The sequence below is a fragment of the Enhydra lutris genome, unplaced genomic scaffold (genome assembly GCF_002288905.1).
Source record: "Enhydra lutris kenyoni isolate GAN:26980312 unplaced genomic scaffold, ASM228890v2 scaffoldscaffold40, whole genome shotgun sequence".
Classification (NCBI taxonomy): Eukaryota; Metazoa; Chordata; class Mammalia; order Carnivora; family Mustelidae; genus Enhydra; species Enhydra lutris.
Genome location: NW_019154124.1, coordinates 15,586,912 through 15,605,394, shown reverse-complemented (window position 1 = coordinate 15,605,394; position 18,483 = coordinate 15,586,912). Strand labels below are relative to the sequence as shown.

The 18,483-nt window shown below is 40.8% G+C and overlaps 1 protein-coding gene across 1 annotated transcript in view; it reads right to left on the bottom strand.

The window, feature by feature from the left end:
• The window catches only part of LOC111155316 (glutamate metabotropic receptor 3), a 97,111-nt gene that overhangs the window by 13,074 nt on the left and 65,554 nt on the right, over positions 1–18,483 (bottom strand). Inside the window, exons 3-4 of the mRNA XM_022515460.1 lie at positions 12,090–13,156; positions 1,481–1,655 (exon numbers count right to left, since the gene is read on the bottom strand). Coding sequence (XP_022371168.1) covers positions 1,481–1,655; positions 12,090–13,156 — 1,242 coding nt within the window. The remainder of the gene's footprint in view (positions 1–1,480; positions 1,656–12,089; positions 13,157–18,483) is intronic.

Sequence of the window (18,483 nt, the reverse complement as noted above, 5' to 3'; positions counted from 1 at the left end):
GCAGATAGAAAATACTCAATGAATGACAGTCCCTGTTCCCCTCTCTTATCATTGTTGTTCTTTGTTATTGCCAGTTCTTTCTTGTCTGGACTTGCTAGCTGTTAAGAGTCGGGCTCTAGAAAAGAGATTTGTTTGCTCAAGAAGTAAGCAGGTTTCTCTAAGGTCCAGGGAAAATCGTTTTACAAGTTGTACCATGTCCTGGGACTCAACCATGGGGACGCCTGGCAATGGCATCTGGAAAGACAGTCACATCCCTGTCTCTACCCGGGAGTGGTAGATACAAACGGTGCATCCTGGAAAGCCGCCTTTCAGCCAGCAGCCTTGCCTGTGTTTGCTGGGGGAAGGGCAGCCCTGTTACAGTTCATACTTTGTTGCCGAATCTGGGGCACTAATGTGATTGCTCACTCTGTGGTGCTGAGCTATTTTGAAGCATCCTTTCCGATCGACTCGAGGCAAAAACGGTGAAGTAGTCATTTGTCTCTGTCACTCCAGTCTTCCTTCCCCCTCCTGTGGTTTCGCCCCTCCTCCTCCCTCCCCTTCTGTCAGTGAATTTCTCAGGCTTTGTACCACTGAGAAGATGAAAATGGCTTAAAAGCCTGTCCCCTTTAGGTTCCTTGAGGCCAAGAATTACGTGAGTGATTCACAAAGGGGAGTGTTCAGATATTTGCAGGTCAGCAGGGGAAACCACCGTGAATTGGGGGGGTTCCTCTGCTGTCCTGCACTTGACACTGCTTCTTAGCCGGCCCGCAACCGAAAAGCATCGTGTCACTGAAGCAGGAGGCAGATGTACTCCAGCATTTTTCAGGGTGTGTTCCGTGGGAACACATTAGCTGGTTTAAATGTGGTCGACTACATCTAAGAAACAGTAAATCACAGCTAAACAGGCTGCGTGGCTGTACGGTTTCTTAAGACAAACACTTCATGTTCAAGGAGGTGCTTTGAACTTCCAAAGCGGTATTCAGGATGTACCATTTTCCGTCTTACTCAGTCATCTTCCCTTTTTAATTTTTCGTGAAGCACCTTCATCATCTCAGTGACACAGAACATCCTTTACAGAGCACCAGTCTAATCCAACCCTCCAGACCCGTGAGTAAAGTAGGACTGCAAATGGTAAAGTGAGGTGCTCCAGGTTACCCCCCGATCTGGTCACAGAGTCAGGACTAAGGAGTAAGTTCTCAGACTCCATAGCATGGCCAGACACCCTAACTGCCCCTGTGAATTTAATGTTTGTCTTCCCTGCTGGACCGCGTGCCCTACCAAAATAGGCGCTTTGACTTGTCCACTCCCCTCCGTATCCCTAGCACCTAGCACGGCCCCTGACTTGTGGGGTTGAGCCAGGACTTCTGAAAATGGAATTGTGATTGTTCATGGCGATGGCCCTTTGTTGTCCCCGCCTTACTATGTCCTTGGCTTCCCCTCTGAGCCTGTTGTCTGTTCCAGGGCTAGTCACGGACAGGTCAGTGCCGAGTTCCGTACTTACACTGAGAATACGTGGTCCCAGTTCCGCTGACGCTAAACCTGTTGAGGTGCAGTCTGTGTGTGACCACATTCTTCTGCGGCTGGAACAGGATGATGTGCACCTTGGGTGCGAACAGGCAGCCCAGGACCACAAAGCCACTGAGGCTGACAGAGATGCACATGGTTGTTGTCTGCACCTATAAGAAAGGGTTGTCTTGTTAAATGTCTGGCGGCAAATTCAATCATGTGGCTACTAAAAAGAACACTGAGAAAAGACCAAACTAAAAAAGGAAACAAAAACAAAAACAAAAATCATCCACAGTTCTGTTGTTAGTATTACCAAACCAATATAATAATTAAATAGGATCTTCTGGGCTTGGGATGTTCATGGAAACGTCACTGAAGATTTGTAAGCAAACACATTTGTGTCGGGTGCTCCTGAATGCTTGCCAAGACTTTAACTGGATTTTCTTGTTTTGTTTGTTTTCTTCTTTATATTTGTAGAAAGACATTTATGCAGAACCCCCTAAGTCAGAATCCTGAATAGTAAAATATCAATATTCAGTGATGAACTGACCAGGTTGCTGATGGTTTCAGTCAATCAATCAAGTTGGCTTGTTTAAGATTTACTATAATCATGAACAAATTGAGGTCTTTTATACTTTCCTTCATCTCTCTTTTTTTCTGGGAATTCTGCCTATCAGCCATTGGTTTCCCTACTCAAAATCGGGGAACATCGTCAACTTTCTTCTGGGGTCTCCATCTTTAGTTATTTCATTGGCACCTCTCTGAAATTTTGATACATCTGGTACTCCCTGTTCAATCATTTTGTTCTCTAGGCTTCCATACACCTGTTTTTGACAGAGGAAATTCTGTTGCTTCCTCTTTGCCTCCCCTGAAAGTACACCTCAGAACTAGGTTTTATCATCTTTTTTTCATTCGTTGACTTTCACTCTTCATCTTCACTGATCTCATCAACTGTCCTAACCTTAGCTCCCATACATTTTCTGGAAAATCCTAAATTAGCTTCTATATATTTTATTGCTTTCAGTACTGAAAAACAGAAATTAATTATTTCTTGTTTCAGTTTCTACTCAGAGTAGCTATGGTAAATCCTAAAGTAATTTTAGATTTCTTTGTCCTCTTTCTCCAGGCAATGCTATTACTAGATAGCATAATCTCTCATGCCCTAAAGTGTCCTACCTTCTTCCCTGATCAAAGAAAGCTGAAGACTGAACAATTAACTGGAGAAGCCACATAACGTTAGAAGGCTGCATTCTGTTTGTGACTAAAAAAAATTCATGTTATACTTGTAGCGTAATTCTTCAGACTCTGGGTTTACTTTATATGCTAAAAGCACAATCTGTCCTCTCTATTTTAAACCTCTTGTCCCTTTTAACTGTCCTACTTGGCCCCCACATTGCAGGCTCCTTTCCCTTTTGCTAACAGCTCAGAAAAGAGTCAACTATCTCATTCCACGATGTAAGAAACTTGATAAATCATAACGGTGTTATTTATAGCAAGTCCAATTTCCAGCATAATTTGTTTTTATTTTTACATAGATAAACAATATCAGGACTGTATTCTTCCTTTAGAGCTCTACCCTTCCCTCCTCAGCCTTGACTATGGAGCTGACAGGAGAGATATCAGATATTATAATGAGGGCAAGGCACGTTCCGATGTGCCAGTTTTCAAGGAAACCTTTTCTAAAAACGTGCCTTTAATGTTGAAACTTCCCGCACTTGAAGACATTACAAGGAGAGGAGAGGCTTTTATGAGGAAAATGTATTGGAAAAGTTGTGCTGTGAGTTGTAGACCCTTCCTCCCTGAAGGAAGAAGGTTGAGCTTATCTCCTCGCTATGAAGACCTAGAGAGGAGAGCTTCCTTATGGCCTTTCACAGAAGGTTTAAGGTTTTCCTTGCGGGAGGAGGATGCCCTGGCTTGGAGCCTGATTCCTGTCTTGGAAATCTAGAAGGTGAGAAAAGGCTAATTACTTTCTTGGCACAGCTTGCTACTGTACAGAGACTGTCCTTTACTGTAAGAATTTATCAGAACAAAAGATATGTGAGTCCCATGCATGGGCAAGATGGGCCACACTAAAAAGAGCCATCATGGGTAGTCTTGGGCTCGTGTGGAGGAGTTTGGAGTCCTTCCTAGAAAGAGGCCAATGGCGGGGTATAGCTGGGTGCCCTGGGACTGAGCACAGAGCCCCAAGGGACAACTTAAGGTAGGATTTGCCAGCCAGCTCACTCAAGGACTAGCAGGAGAAAAGAAAGCAGCTGGAAATTTCTGAATATTGCATGAAAAACAACCCTTAATCACCATCAGGTATCCTAAGAACGTGTGTTTAGAAAACACTGCAGAGATCACAAAACCATCCAGTTACTTAAGAATTTTCTAGCGTTTTCCTTATTTTTAACCAGGGCTGAGAGGGAAACAACAACTGGTGGACTGGGGAGTGTGAATAAAGGGAAAAGAAAAGTCAGGGAGTGCAGGCTCTCTGCCAGAGGCAGGCCAGACTTTGGGAGAAAATGAGGATTGATGTTAAGTCAAGGTATGGTTTTGATAATTACACAGGACCAGGCATTTTAATTTCCTAATAGAGACTATTTTCCACTGAAAATGACTGTAGAACCATCTCACCTAAGAGCACATACTCATGGGCTTGCCAGGGTTGTAAGCATTTTCATTCATTGCTCTCTCCCCAGCACCAGAAAGGGGCCTCACCTGTGGTGAATGCGCAGGATTTAAATGTGCCCACTGGGATTTTCTTCCAGGGGTGGGGACTTATTACTCTCACCGAATACTAAAGAGGCAAGGGGCAGCAGAACTAAAGATACATGTTGATCATAGTTTATACAGCATATTACTTAATTTTTTTTTACAGAGTCCAAGTAGTAGCCTCATAAATTCATGTGTCCAGTTCCTTTAATAAGTCACACCACTGCAAATTTGTCTTGATCTATAATTCTTCATGGTGCTTTGCTCTCACCTTCCTCAAACTCCCAGCACCACTGGACATGGTTAATTACTTCCTTCTTTTTGGCTTCCTAGACAGACTTCCCTCACTGCAAGTTCCTCGTCTTCGTTTTCTTGTTGGCTTTTTCACTTCTCCGTGAACTTCGAGTGCTGGAATGTCCCAGACCTCAGTTTGGATTGTCTTTTCTTCACCATCTCTTTGAGTTTACTTAAGTACCTCCTCTGTTCATGTAGTTCAAATATTTATTACTAGTTCCAACCTGTCTTCTCGGTCTCCGGACATAGATTCATTTGCTATCTTGGCATATTGTCTTGGACATGTAGCAGGCATATTGGGATTAATAGGTGACCAAAACTGACCCCTTCCTCCAAGTGTCTCCCCTTGAGTAAGTGACATCAAATCCCCGCCAAGTGTGTAAGCCCAAAACCTGGGAGTCATGCTTGATTTGGCCTTTTCTCTTACACCCACTCATCCAGTCCAGGACGTTCCGTTCATTCCTTTGGAAGACAATTCTCCATCATCACTGTCTGTGCAGTGGTCACATGACCCACTTTGCACAGCCCATGGGGAGTGGAGCTCAAGGAACCAGAGCCAAAGCTGACCCTCTGGCTACCACTATTGCTTTCAGTCATAAAGTCTTAAAGTCAGCGTCAACAAAACTGTGGCAAGCTAACGCGTTACCTTATAAGTAGAGTTAAATCTCAGATGATACAGTCTTTGACAGTTTTGGCAATGAGGTCAGAATGGCTTTTTCAAAGAGGAAGTCTGAGGGCCTTAGGGGCTGAATTAACAAAATTTGAGAGAAGTACAAGAGAATCAGTAGCAGAAGTGTTGACCAAATTCTATGGCCAACGAGGCAGTAATAGTGCTCCCCTTATTCCCTATTAATGAATGAGGTGGATGTGGGCAAGGGCCGAGGGCTGAGTGACTGGAAGTGTTCAGATAGAGCGGCTGGATCAGTGCTGTAATTGTTGCTAACTCTCCCCTAGGGTATGGGGTGGATTTCCTCCCTAATCTTTTTTTTTTTTTAAGATTTTATTTATTTATTTGACAGAGATCACAAGTAGGCAGAGAGGCAGGCAGAGAGAGGAAGGGAAGCAGGCTCCCTGCCCAACAGAGAGCCTGACGCGGGGCTTGATCCCAGGACCCTGGGATCATGACCTGATCAGAGGGCAGAGGCTTTAACCCACTGAGCCACCCAGGTGCCCCGGTCTCTCAGTTTTTTGTAGCAGAACCTGGTAGCAAAAAAGGAGCTTTGCCTGTCTGCAGGATTTCTCTGAGACAGAAAAATGCTCTGGAAAACCATGGATGAGGCACTGATTAGTATTTGGGTTCTTACTGACTTGGATTGGATTTAAAATGCTGACAGAGGGGCTGCATTCCAGAATGAAAGAATGAAAGTGACACAAAGAAATCTAGATAAATTCTTGTGGTTGGCTGCGGCACTGGAAAACTTCCCCAGCCCTTTGGCTAAAACCAGGCGAGACTCTGAGAGATGTTATCACGATGAGACAGCAAATGCCCCGGATTAAGATGGACTTCTTTAAAAAAGTCACTGCTGCTCAAGTCAAGGCTGAGTTAGCCTAAGTGCACAAACATGTGCCCCAGGCAGAAAGCTATCTCCTTCTGGCTTCTGAGTCAGGAAGTTCCCAAAGTTGAAATGAAGTGACAGTAATGATGATCTTGCTGTGCTGTCTAGGGTTTAGGGGGTTCAGAGACACTGGACCTTTGTTCCACTGAGCTAAGAGTAGCTGCTGCATGCTTAAAATTGAAAGCTAATGTTCTTTACTCACTAGTGTGGAGCTACTCTTTCCCTCTGCTGCTGATGCCTCCTTCACCCACCACCCTGATTTTAACTGCTTTAAGGAGAAGGATACTCAGGTTTGTCTTTCTCTCTCTCTCAAAGAAGTAAATAGTTAAATTCTATGATGAACACACTATCAACATTTTAGATAAGGACTGAATCAATAACAGAGCTGTGGTAGGACAGAAATAATGTTTGGGTGCAATATTTTTTAGAAATAAAAATGAATGCTAAAAACCTATCATGGGGGTGCCTGGGTGGCTCAGTCAGTTAAGCATCTGACTCTTGGTTTTGGTTCAGGTCATGCTCTCAGGGTCCTGAGATTGAGCCCTATGTCAGGCTCCGTGCTCAGTGGGGAGTCTGCTTAAGATTTTGTTCCTTTCCCTCCACCCGCCTCCCACCGCTCACATGCATTCTCTGTCTCTCAAATAAAGAAGTCAATAGTTAAAGGAAACCCTATGATGAACACACTACCAACATTTTAGATAAGGACAGAATCAATGACAGAGCTGTGGCAGACATAATCAGTCTTAAGGCAGATACTGATCCTGTGTTGAGGACTGTTTGTACAAGGTTCAGCTAGCCCTGTTTATATTGCCTAGTGAAAACTGGGGCCTGGGGCACGTCCCTAAATGCTGCACTCTGGCTACAGCTGTGGCTGTGGGTAGTAAAGTCCTTTGTCTCTGAATCGGCAGTCCCATGTCTTCTGCCAGCATCCCTGAAGCCTCACAGTCTAACCTGGTAGATTGCAAGATGGGTAAAAACCCAAGGCAGTTCTTAACAGGTTCCATCTCCATTGTTAATATTGTACCATGTGATGGGAACACCCACCGCAGCCACCTAACCGGTCTCCCCGCTCCCGCCTTTACCTTTATGTGTGTGTCTTCAGCAACTTGATATTTTTTGTTCTTTTTTGTATAGAATGTGAGATCATACAATGTGAGATTAACAAACTCCTCTGCTTAAAATCTTCCAATGGTTTCTTTTTCCATATAGATGAAATCTAAACTTTTTTGCTCTGGCCTGTAAAGTCCTACATGATTTAGCTTCCCTGCCCACCTCGCAGAGAAAATCACTCTTCCATCTACTCATTAAACTACAGCCATAAATACCTTGCTTTTCTAAGAGTTTTTTGTTTTTGTTTTTGTTTTTGTTTTTTGCGTGGGGGTGTTCATCCTTGCTGTTTCTTTTGAGTAGCACATAGAATCCCCATTGCTAACTCCTTCCCATCCTTCAGCAGAGTATTATGAAGTAGGCACTAGCAGGGGTGGCAGATTTTGAAAGACTTTGAGATTTGATATATTTCTTTTAAATCTTCAAAATAGTCAACATGGGAAAACTGGAATGCCTTTGTGAGTATTTGAACCTTGTCAAAATTCCAGTCGCCTCCAGAGGCTCTGCTTACTGTGGGGAAAGTGCCCACCTGTGCCACACCCTGTAAAATCCATCATCTTGAGACGCAGAGTATGGTCCTTTGTCCAGCAGCATCTCCACTACCTGAGAGCTTACCAGAAACCCAGAATCTTGACCTGCCTCATTTCTTACTGGATCAGAATCTTTTTTTTAGCCAGGTACACAGGTGAGCTGTGTACATTGAAGCTTCAGGAACACTGCAGTGACATCACCCCCTTTTTCTTCCATCACAGCCCTTGAAGCACTGCATGAATTACCTTGCATTTTCATGGGTTTGTTATTTCCTCTCCATCCCTATCCTCCCCTCGCTCTCACTAGCCTGTAAGTTATAAACGTTATAAAAGGTGTGTTTGTGTTGATAGCTCTATCTCCAAGGCCCATAATAATTACTCAAATATTTTGGGAAGACTTGAATGAACAGAACACTCCATAATTACTATTAAATCCTTTATGGATGATTTTCCCCCAAACATGACCTAGCTTTTATTTGTATCACTTCAACTGTGATTGGATCCCTGATGACTCAGTGTTTGATTCTTATGCTATCTTGTGGTACAGAAGGAGATGGCCTGGATATTTCTGAAAGATGTTTGAATTTTTGGATTCTTACCTCAAGTTCTTGCTTGCTAGGTCTTGGATGCTTTTATAGTTTCAACTAGTTCTGCTTGTTCTAGACTCCATTTTTTCAAACTCATCTGTCATATTAAGGATAGATAAGTTTGGGGTGTAATATGAAAGGCATGGATTTGCATTGGAAAAACTTGTCCTACTATTTCTTACCTGTGCCACAGGGGAAGTTAATTATCCTCTGAGTTTCTTTACTCACAGGGATACTAACATTTGTCTTTCGGGGTGCTAATGAGGATAAGTGAACTCGCATATGCAGAGTATCTAGCATAAGGTTGAGGGTTGATCAGTACGAGTTCCTATCTTTCCCTCTTACTTCTCATCATGTCACTTTTTGCCTGAGCCAACAACCAACCAAAAGAAAATAAAAATTTAAAAATAGCAGGACCTCAGAGCCCTTACTCATTATTTAAATGAATTCCTCTGCCTGTTAAAAATCTCACTAAGTGGCCAATTTCCATTAGTTTCTCACTAGACTCCTCCTCCGAACCCATTTTCTACTTGAATAAGACCAGTATTCCTGTGTTCTGCTTGGTTCATTCCTGTCTTGCCTCAAGAATATTCCCTATATGCCTTATATTCTCTAAGCTCTGTAACTGCACTTTCCTACCAAGGTACAGTATGAACTCCCTCCTCTTGAAGGAGTATTCCTGGAAAGACCATTCTTACTGATCCAACTCTTTTTTCAAACCAGTAGGCATTTAAGAGCTTGTTTCACCAATTTAATTATAAATTCTCCTGTGTTAATCTTGAATTCTTTCATGCTTGTTAATTTTTTTCCCATCTGGGATATGAGCTTTTAGAAGACTAGAGTAGTGCTTTATACTTATTTATAATTCACAAGGGGTGGCAACATACTGAGTCATAGACCTTGTTGACTGTTTGATGGCCAAACTCCTACTGGCTGCCTGTAAATATTTGGCTGAGTACTTTTCTAATGCTGTTCATTCTGTCTGAAACACCTGGTCTCCCTCTGGGACATTTTAAATCTCATTCTTGTACTGGAATTTCTAGAACAGTGGTCTCAAGTTCAAGTGCTTATAGGTTCATGCATATGCCTAAGTGAAGGGAGCCAGTTGTAAGCATTCCAGGATTGGTAGCTGTGTGCTCTGTCTAGAGGCATAAACACCAATGTCTGGCTCAATGTCGCATGCAGGAATTTGAGTCCGTTAAGAGAAACCAAGAAGGGGTACCTTGGTGGCTCAGTGGGTTAAGCCTCTGCCTTCGGCTCAGGTCATGATCTCAGGGTCCTGGGATCGAGCCCCGCATTGGGCTCTCTGCTCAGCGGGGAGCCTGCTTCCCGCCCCCCCACTGCCTGCCTCTCTGCCTACTTGTGATCTCTGTCTGTTAAAAAAATAAAAATAAAATATTAAAGGAACCAGCTTTAAAAAAAAGAAAAACCAAGAATTTGAATATGTGTATAAAATTCCTCAGTTTTCTAATTTTGACAAATATTTCAAAGAATTTCAAAACAGCACACACCGACCTAAAAATATCTGTGAGACAATAAGAGCATGTGATTCAGTAGGGCCGTGGTTTTCAGGCTTGGCTGCAAATTACTCCCTTGGAGAGCTTTGAAAAATCCAGTTGTCCGGGCCACAGCCCAGGCCAATTAAATGAGAATCTTTGGGACCATGTTCCAGGTACCAATACATTTTTTTCCCAAAGCTACCCCATTGATTCAATGCACAGTCGAATTTGAAAACCAATGTGTTGGAGTCTCCATTCTATCTTCTTGTTTCTTTTGCAAATTTAGGATTGGAATTATTTGCAAGGAGTGAGGCCTCAGATGATTTCAGTGTGATTGGGTGCCTTAATTAGCTTAGACCCGAAAATGTTCTGCAACCTCTGCCCGTTTGCTTTAGGCCACATGGTAAAACTTCTGGTATCGTCCGCTAATTCCTTTGAGTCCGTTGATCTCCTATATTGCTATCCTGTGATAGGAAAAAAGTCATTTTTTTGTCTTTTAGAAATAAACATTAATTCATTCAATAGAATTAAATTTTCATAATGCTATTTGTTTATTCTCAGTAGTATCACCTGTTCTTTTTTCTTGGTAGCTTTTTGGAGAATGAATAGTTTCAAATCACATATCCAGGGTTAAATAATTAATATAGTAATTGGTTCACAGTCTCCATACCCTAAATCATGTCTGCTGAAGATAGCTTCCTAAGAACTTAAGTCCTTCCAGATCTGTAGGAGCGGCTGTGAACATGTAGACAAAGGGTGGAGATGGCAGCATTAAAATGCATTAGCTCTAGCTGTCCATCTTAATCCCCAGACTCTCTCGGTTCTAACCCCCTTGTGGCTCATGTGATATGACCTTTCGTTTTACTGATTCAGTTCTGATGTTTTCTCTACTGACACATTTTCCAACTTTTTTTTTACGGTGGTCGTAGCATGCCTGACCATTACCCCAACCCTGAACTTACGTTATTTTCCCTATTCTTCCTTTAGTTTAGTCTGTAGTTTGAGTCACATGGTTGCGAATCATTTAAAAGACAAGCAACATTGAGCTTTGCGAGTCTCTTGAGGCCATATTTTAAATAGCTTTGTCTTCTTTTTGAGCTGCAGTATTCAAGATTTCGGTAATACAGGAATTGCTGGTAAACAGAAGATTTGGGGACGGTTACAGCCTACAGCAGCACTTTACTTTGTGAAATTATGAGGTAACAAGGAAACGTTTTGCCTCTGGAAAACTTTATGACAACTTAAGAAATACGGAGACTAAAACCAGTTGCCTCAAGAGAAAAAAATTCTTAAACCCACTCCTTAGAAGATACTAAAATCAGAAATATATGCAAAAGTAACTGATGGATGGTTTCAACAATTTAAGAAATTATGGTAGACTGACAAACTGTTTCTTTCAGAAGAGAAGAATTATATTGATGCCCAGAAATTTGAACTATGCACTGCTAGAGACTTTATGAATAATGACTTCATTAGGTTACTTGAACTTATGCAGTCATATATATATATATATATATATATATATATATATATATATATATATATTTTAAAGATTTTATTTATTTATTTGACAGACAGAGATCACAAGGAGGCAGAGAGGCAGGCAGAGAGAGAGGTGAGGCAGGCTCTCTGCTGAGCAGAGAGCCCGATGCGGGGCTCGATCCCAGGACCCTGGGATCATGACCTGAGCCGAAGGCAGAGGCTTAACCCACTTAGCCATCCAGGCGCCCCTGCAGTAATATTTTTAACTAGTTCAAGGAATATGCAGCATACACCTACAGAAACTAAAATTGTATAACAAGTGTAACAAATTAACATTATGTTTTAATCTGTTTTAGAGAAGTAATCATGCTTATTTGAAGCTTGAGTCACAGTGTTTAGATCTGATATTGGCTTAATGTTGGAAGTCTCTTTTAATTTATGGATTAATCTGTGGCAGCCAGGTCCTCTTTCATCTTACTTGAAGTATTCTCACCAGGTTCTTAGTGGTTTAATTCTTACCCTCTGGTGAATCACTTTCTAAATGTAGTTAAAAGTTTTAGGTGGGCGCATGTATTTTATTTTTCTCCTACTAGATTACAAATTGCTTAAATGACCATGTCATTTACATTTATTTTCCTTTCTATGACTAGCACGGTGCTTTGTGTATTATACTCACTAATTAAGTGCTTTTAAAATATATTGGATTGATTTCCATATAAAATATGATGGTTCATCATGGCATTTGCAGTTACCAACCTAATAAATGAGATGAAATAGGTCTATTTCAAATCCTACATAGCAAAATATTGGCAGGATAAGGGAAGAAGGAAAAGAAAAAACCATTCAAAGACTTACTCTGTAATCACTTGATGTCACATAAAATATAGGGAGGAAGGCCAGCCAAATGATGCATGTGGTGTACATGGTAAAACCGATGAACTTAGCTTCGTTGAAATTTTCTGGGCACTTCCGAGTTTTGAAGGCGTACACAGTGCATAAGATCACCAGGATGACATCGTAGGTCAGCGAGATCAACATGCTGGAATCTCTGACATTGCATTTTAAGATGACTGTTTCCCGCTTCTCTGGGAGGGTGTACCGCCTGGTGCCTGGAGCCTCCAGGATCAGCCACACAGACACCACCACAATTTGCACCAGTATCAGACCCAGGCAGATGAAAACCTGAGAACTAGGGCTGATGAATTTCGGCCTCTGAGCGCCATTCTTTACCCCATCAAAGATGCGGGCGATGCAGTTCGTCTTGGTCAGCAGGGCTGAGTAACAGATAGCGAAGGATGTTCCTAGCCCTAGTCGGCGCAGCGCACAGATGACTGGTGATGGCTTCGCGATGAAGAAGAAGGTCATGCAATAGGACAGACTGACCCCAAACAACAGGATGTAACAGAGCTCCCGGCCTGAGGCTTTGACCAAGGGCGTATTGTTGTGCTTGATAAAAACAGTCACGACTATGCAGGTACACATGAAACCCAGGCAGGCGATGGTCACCGGACCGATGGCCCAGGCATCTTCCCACTTAATGTAGTCCTCGGGAAGATTATAGCAGCCAGACAGGTCTGCAGTGGGCCACTGCCCGAGGCCACAGTCGATGCAGGTAAACTCGTCAGCCAAGTATTCGTAGGGCTCACAGGGGATGCAGATCCAGCAGCAGACATCCCCTGGTTGCATGTTCTTCATTTCATTGGGGGCACAGGGGTCACTGCACTGGGAAGTGGGGACTGAGCTCCGGGACCAGTGGATAGCGTCAACATCCAGGGATAAGGTTTCTGCCCAGTGACCGACCTTCAGGTAGGAGTACTTGCCACCCACATACTGGAAATTGAACACGTTGTACCGTCCCATTCCGTCTCCAAAAGTGTCAAACTTGACAATGCTATCCGCACCTTTATTTGGATTGAATGGAGCTGTGACATAAAAAGTGAAAGGGGGAAAAAAAAAAAGAACACTGTTTAGGCATTGAAGGAGAGATCAAGGACTTGATGCCCCGTTTCTAGCAAAACTGAAAAAACAACAAACAGGGATTCCAAGGCTGAAATAATTGACTACCATGAAGTTTACACATTAAAAGCTACTAGAGTACTCGTGTATTTACGAATTCATTCACTTCACATTTCCAAGTGCCTCCTGTGTGCCAAGTGCTCGGGAAAATCCTGAGCACAATACAGCGCCTGCCTTCAAAGGAGCTGATTATGTAACAGAGAAACTGGCAAACACGTAGTTGGAGTCTCTGCAGTGTGTAAATATTCATTCCCTTAAAGATTTCACCATAGGAACCGGGCACAACTTTGTATCTCATCCTTATTATGTATTTATGGTGTATAGACAACAAAGTGTTAGATGTTTTCATGAAAATAGAGAATTAATACAAAGAATTTTTTTCTCTCAAAATGAAGAAAAAGCTTTTCATTACAAATGTACAGTATGCTGCCTTTTTAAACTGTTTTTTAAAACAAGTATGATTGACATACAATGTTATGTTCATTTCAGGTCTATATCATAAGGATGCAACAGTCCTTATGGTATAGACTCAGCACTCACCACAATAAGTATCGTCACCATCTGTCATCATACAACATTATTATGATATTATTGACTGAATTTCCTATGCTATAATTTACATCTCCATGAATTAGTTACTTTACAGGGCAAGTTGGTACTTCTTAATCCCATTCGGTACCTTTAATCCCTATCCCTCACTCTTCTCCCCTCTGCAACCACCATTTTGTTCTCTGTATTTAAGAGTCTGGTTTTTGCATTTTTAAAATTTTGTTTGCTTTTTAGATTCCACATACAAGTAAAATCATATGGTATTTGTCTTTTTTCTGTCTGACTTATTTCACTTAGCATAATGACTTTGAGGTCATCCGTGTGGTCACAAATGGCAAAATCTAGTTTCTTTTTTTTAATGGCTGAGTAATATTTCATTGTGGTACACATGGTAAAACCAATAAACCCCACACCTCACATCTTTCTTATCCATTCATCTGTCAGTGGACACTTGGGTTGCTTCCATATCCTGGCTACTGTAAATAAAGCTGCAATAAACACTATCTTTTCAAATTAGTGTTTTTTTTTTCCCTCTGGGTAAATATTCAAGTAGTGGAATTACTGGATCATATAGTATTTCTCTTTGTAATTTTTAAGGGAATCTCCATAATGTTTTCTATAGTGGCTGCCTATGGTATGCTTTTAAACAGTTCAGGTGATTCAGAAGGGAAAAAATGGTAACCCACCCACAATCCTTTAACCCCAATATTTTCATATTTTGGGGTATATTCATGCTCTATGTAGCATGTTTATATTCTCATAAACATACGTGGCCTGGATACCTTAAAGGCACCAACAGTATATGGAAGCTAGGTGACAGTGCATTAAAGTTTGTTCCTGACGATACAGTGTCCAGAGCCCTCTCCCTGTCTCACAGCTTGCTGCAAGGATTCAAGAAGAGCAGCTCTCTGAGCATCTATGTTTCCTCTCATCCAGCTGTTTGTTCATCATGTTTCTCTTGCCAGTGTCTGGGCCACCCTGACCATACGTTTTTATGCTACCTGCTTTGGTCTGTGTGCTTACTATTTCACATTGTCCATCTTTATGCTTTCAGTGGGTGTAGGAGAACAACGTTGCTGGTATCTACTGGTGCACAGGCAGACTCTACTAGTTAGACTAGGCTTGTCTGTGTGAATAAGTAGACCCAAAATTGTTCAATGGCTCAAAAACAGGTATGTTTATTTCTCCCTCATGAGATCTGGGTTGGTGGGTGTCTCTCCTCCACAGGGTGATTTGGGAGGCCAAGTTCCTTTCGTCTTGAGGCTGTGCCAATTTGCAGGGTCTCCTCTTCATCGGCATCCATCCAGTGGAAGGAGGGAATGTGAAGCAGGTGTCCCTGCTTCTTAAAAGGGTAAACCTGGAAGTGCGTCTGTTTCCATTCACATCTCATTCAGTAGAAATGAGTTTTCCAGGGCCACACTCATGTCAAGAGGGCCTGAGAAATATAGCTTAGCTAATGTGTGCAGCTAGAACCCTGCCATGCAACGAGAAAATGGAATTTGGAAGACACTGTGTCCTTACTCTGCAGGGGTTTTCTGTCTTTGTTGTCTTCTTCCTGAACTCCATTCCACCTTCTCTGGGGTTCACGTTGTTCCAGTCAGTGGGCAAATGTCTTACCCTTCTTGGGTGAGATACTTTATGAAGGAGAAGGGTCCCTCATTGACTTACTTGGGTTCTTGGTGAAAGGAGACTTGACAATTTACCAAGTAGCCCTCTCCTGCTTAGGGCTCATAGATGCCCCTGGTGGCCTGCATTGGGTGGTTTACCATGATGTTTCAGATCACATATAAAATCTGTTAGCAAGTGTAGTCCAATATGCCAAATTTATTCCTCATTTATGATTTTTTTTCTCTTAATGATTTTGTTATCTTAGTTGCAATTCAACTGTTTTCTTTTTTTCTCTTTTTGGTTTTTGGATTTTTTTTTTACATTTCAACTTTACTAACTAATCTTTACCTAGCTTTCTTTCTGTCACATTCCACGACCCCATCACATATGCCTATGTGTGTCCATATTCTAGCTGTGAAGTGGCTTTGAGCTCATAGTGAGACAGAGAGATGTGGTATGAGGGCACAGTTTGGGATTTAGATGACTTGTATGTGATTCTCATCTCTGTCCTTTAATAGTTAGCCAGATTAATCTTTCTGACTCCGTTTTTTAATCTGCAAATTATAAATGAAAATTATAAATAAAGTAATATAAAAATATAAAATGAACATTTTCTACTTATTTTTAGCACTTGCCAGATATGAACCTATATGATAATTAAGTCTATTGTATTTGTTTTTTCTCTTCATCTCTTTCTACAGTGGTATAATCTTTTTGCCATTGATACAACTTTCGACTATGCTTTAATATCTGTCGGGACGAGTAAAAATAGGAGTTGAAACAACTTCTTACTATAATTTTAGGAGTAGGAATCAGTATCAGAATTCTTACATTACATAAAACTAACCTTGTTTGGTCTATCACTAAAGTTTTAGGGACTCCTTTCATATGTTACTCCATTTATATTACAAATCAATGAAATGTTTAATATTTTAACACATTTTACATCAAGTGTAATAACTTCAGATGTGTTATTAATTTGTTTACTCTCAGCTATGCAATCAATCTCCACCAATGTTCAACTGATATCAGATTATTCTGTAAAAGATTTGTGAAACGAATGTGTTTTACATTCTTAATTTAAATTCTTTGTTATTTTTTTCAAAGATTTTATTTATTTATTTGACAGAGATCACAAGTAAGCAGAGAGGCAGGCAGAGAGAGAGGGAGAAGCAGACTCCCCACAGAGCAGGGGCTTGATCCCAGGATCAAGGGATCATAACCTGAGCCGAAGGCAGCTGCTTAATGACTTGAGCCATCCAGGAGCCCCAAATTCTTCGTTATTTTAACAAATATTTTAAAGTTTCTTAAGAGTAATGTATTTGATAGATGATAAAAAATGCTTGCTTTGTCTTTTCTGAGCTGGAAAGTGTTATGGATAAGACTGTTGACCTGTGAGCTAACAGTATAAGCACTAGAAATAGAAAACATTCCTTTTACAAATCTTTTCCGGAAATGATCTAAGGTCATCAACTGGATATTGGGGGAGACTGGCTAATTGAGGTTAACAGAATAAATAACACATCTGAGGTTCTTGCATTTGATGTAAAACATGTTAAAATATTCAAGGTTTCACTTATTTGTGAAATATGAAAGGAATCTTTAAAATTTTTAATGATTTGTTAAGCATAAAATAAAGAAACTGAGTTTGATGTTAACATAAGAATTTTGGTAGTGCTTCCTACTTCTGAGGCTAAGCTAATAACATTTCAATTCCCACATTTTTTCTTGTTGGAAAATGTTGACCATTAATACATTTTTAAAAGATCATAGATAAAGACTTTAGCTCTTGCTTTTGCAGAATATTGCCATTATTTTCATGAGACTATTTTAAAGCTGAGGGGCAGAATATATGTAGATTTTCATCAGTTTTTTTCCTCTCTATCTTTTTATTTTGAAAAATTTCAAACCTACCAAAATGGTAAAAGAAAATTACAGGGGACACCACAGTATTGGGATCACCTAGAATTAACTAATTGTTAATAGTTTGTCATATTTATTTTATCTGTCTCTATTTCTTTTTTGCTAATATATTTGCTATTAAAATTCTTTAAAAGTGAAATACCTATACTGAAGTATGTATAGAACAGGAGTTGGCAAGCTCTAGCCCATGGGCTACATTCTGCCTCTTACCTATTTTGTAAATAAAGTTTTATTAGAACATATCATGCTCATTTGTTAAGCCATATTATCTATGGCTGTTTTCCCACTACACCAGTAGAGATGAATAGTTGTACTTGAGATTGTATGGCCCCCAAATATTTACTATATGATACATTTCATCAAAATCATATAAACTTTTATTTTATAAAAAATTGGCACATTCCATATCAAAATATATAGAGCAAAAGGAACCCATACACAGCAATTTGGAGCATAAAATTTGGTAGTAAAGTTAAATACTCATGTATCTGTTTTTTTTATACATGTTTTTTATACATGTACCCTAGAGAAATTCTTGTACATGTGTACCAGAGACATGTAGATGAATGGTGTGAGTACTGTGTATAAGGGAAACACAAGTGGAAACAATTTTAGTTTCCAAAAAATTGGCACCAAAAAAATATTTTGTGTATTATTCACAATATCATATTATTATGAAATAAAACTAACGGTAGCAATGGGAACAAAGATGGATGTATTTTAGAAACAATATTGTGTGAGAAGACAATGTGACTCTACTTTTATAAACTTCTGAGATGAACTAAACTCAATATACCATTTGGGGATACATACAGAAGTGATAAACTTTTTTTTTTTTAAGACTTTATTTATTTATTTGACAGAGAGAGAAATCACAAGTAGGCAGAAAGGCAGGCAGAGAGAGGGGGAAGCAGGCTCCCCGCTGAGCAGAGAGCCCGATGCGGGGCTCGATCCCAGGACCCTGAGATCACGACCCGAGCCAAAGGCAGAGGCTTAACCCACTGAGCCACCCAGGCGCCCCTGAAGTGATAAACTTTTAAGAAAAAGCAAACGAATGATAAAGACCAGATTCAGGATAATGCATATCGGATGAGAAGGACGTATATAGAAGGATGGGCCCGGGAAGAATGCAGAGATGGTTACCCATTATCTT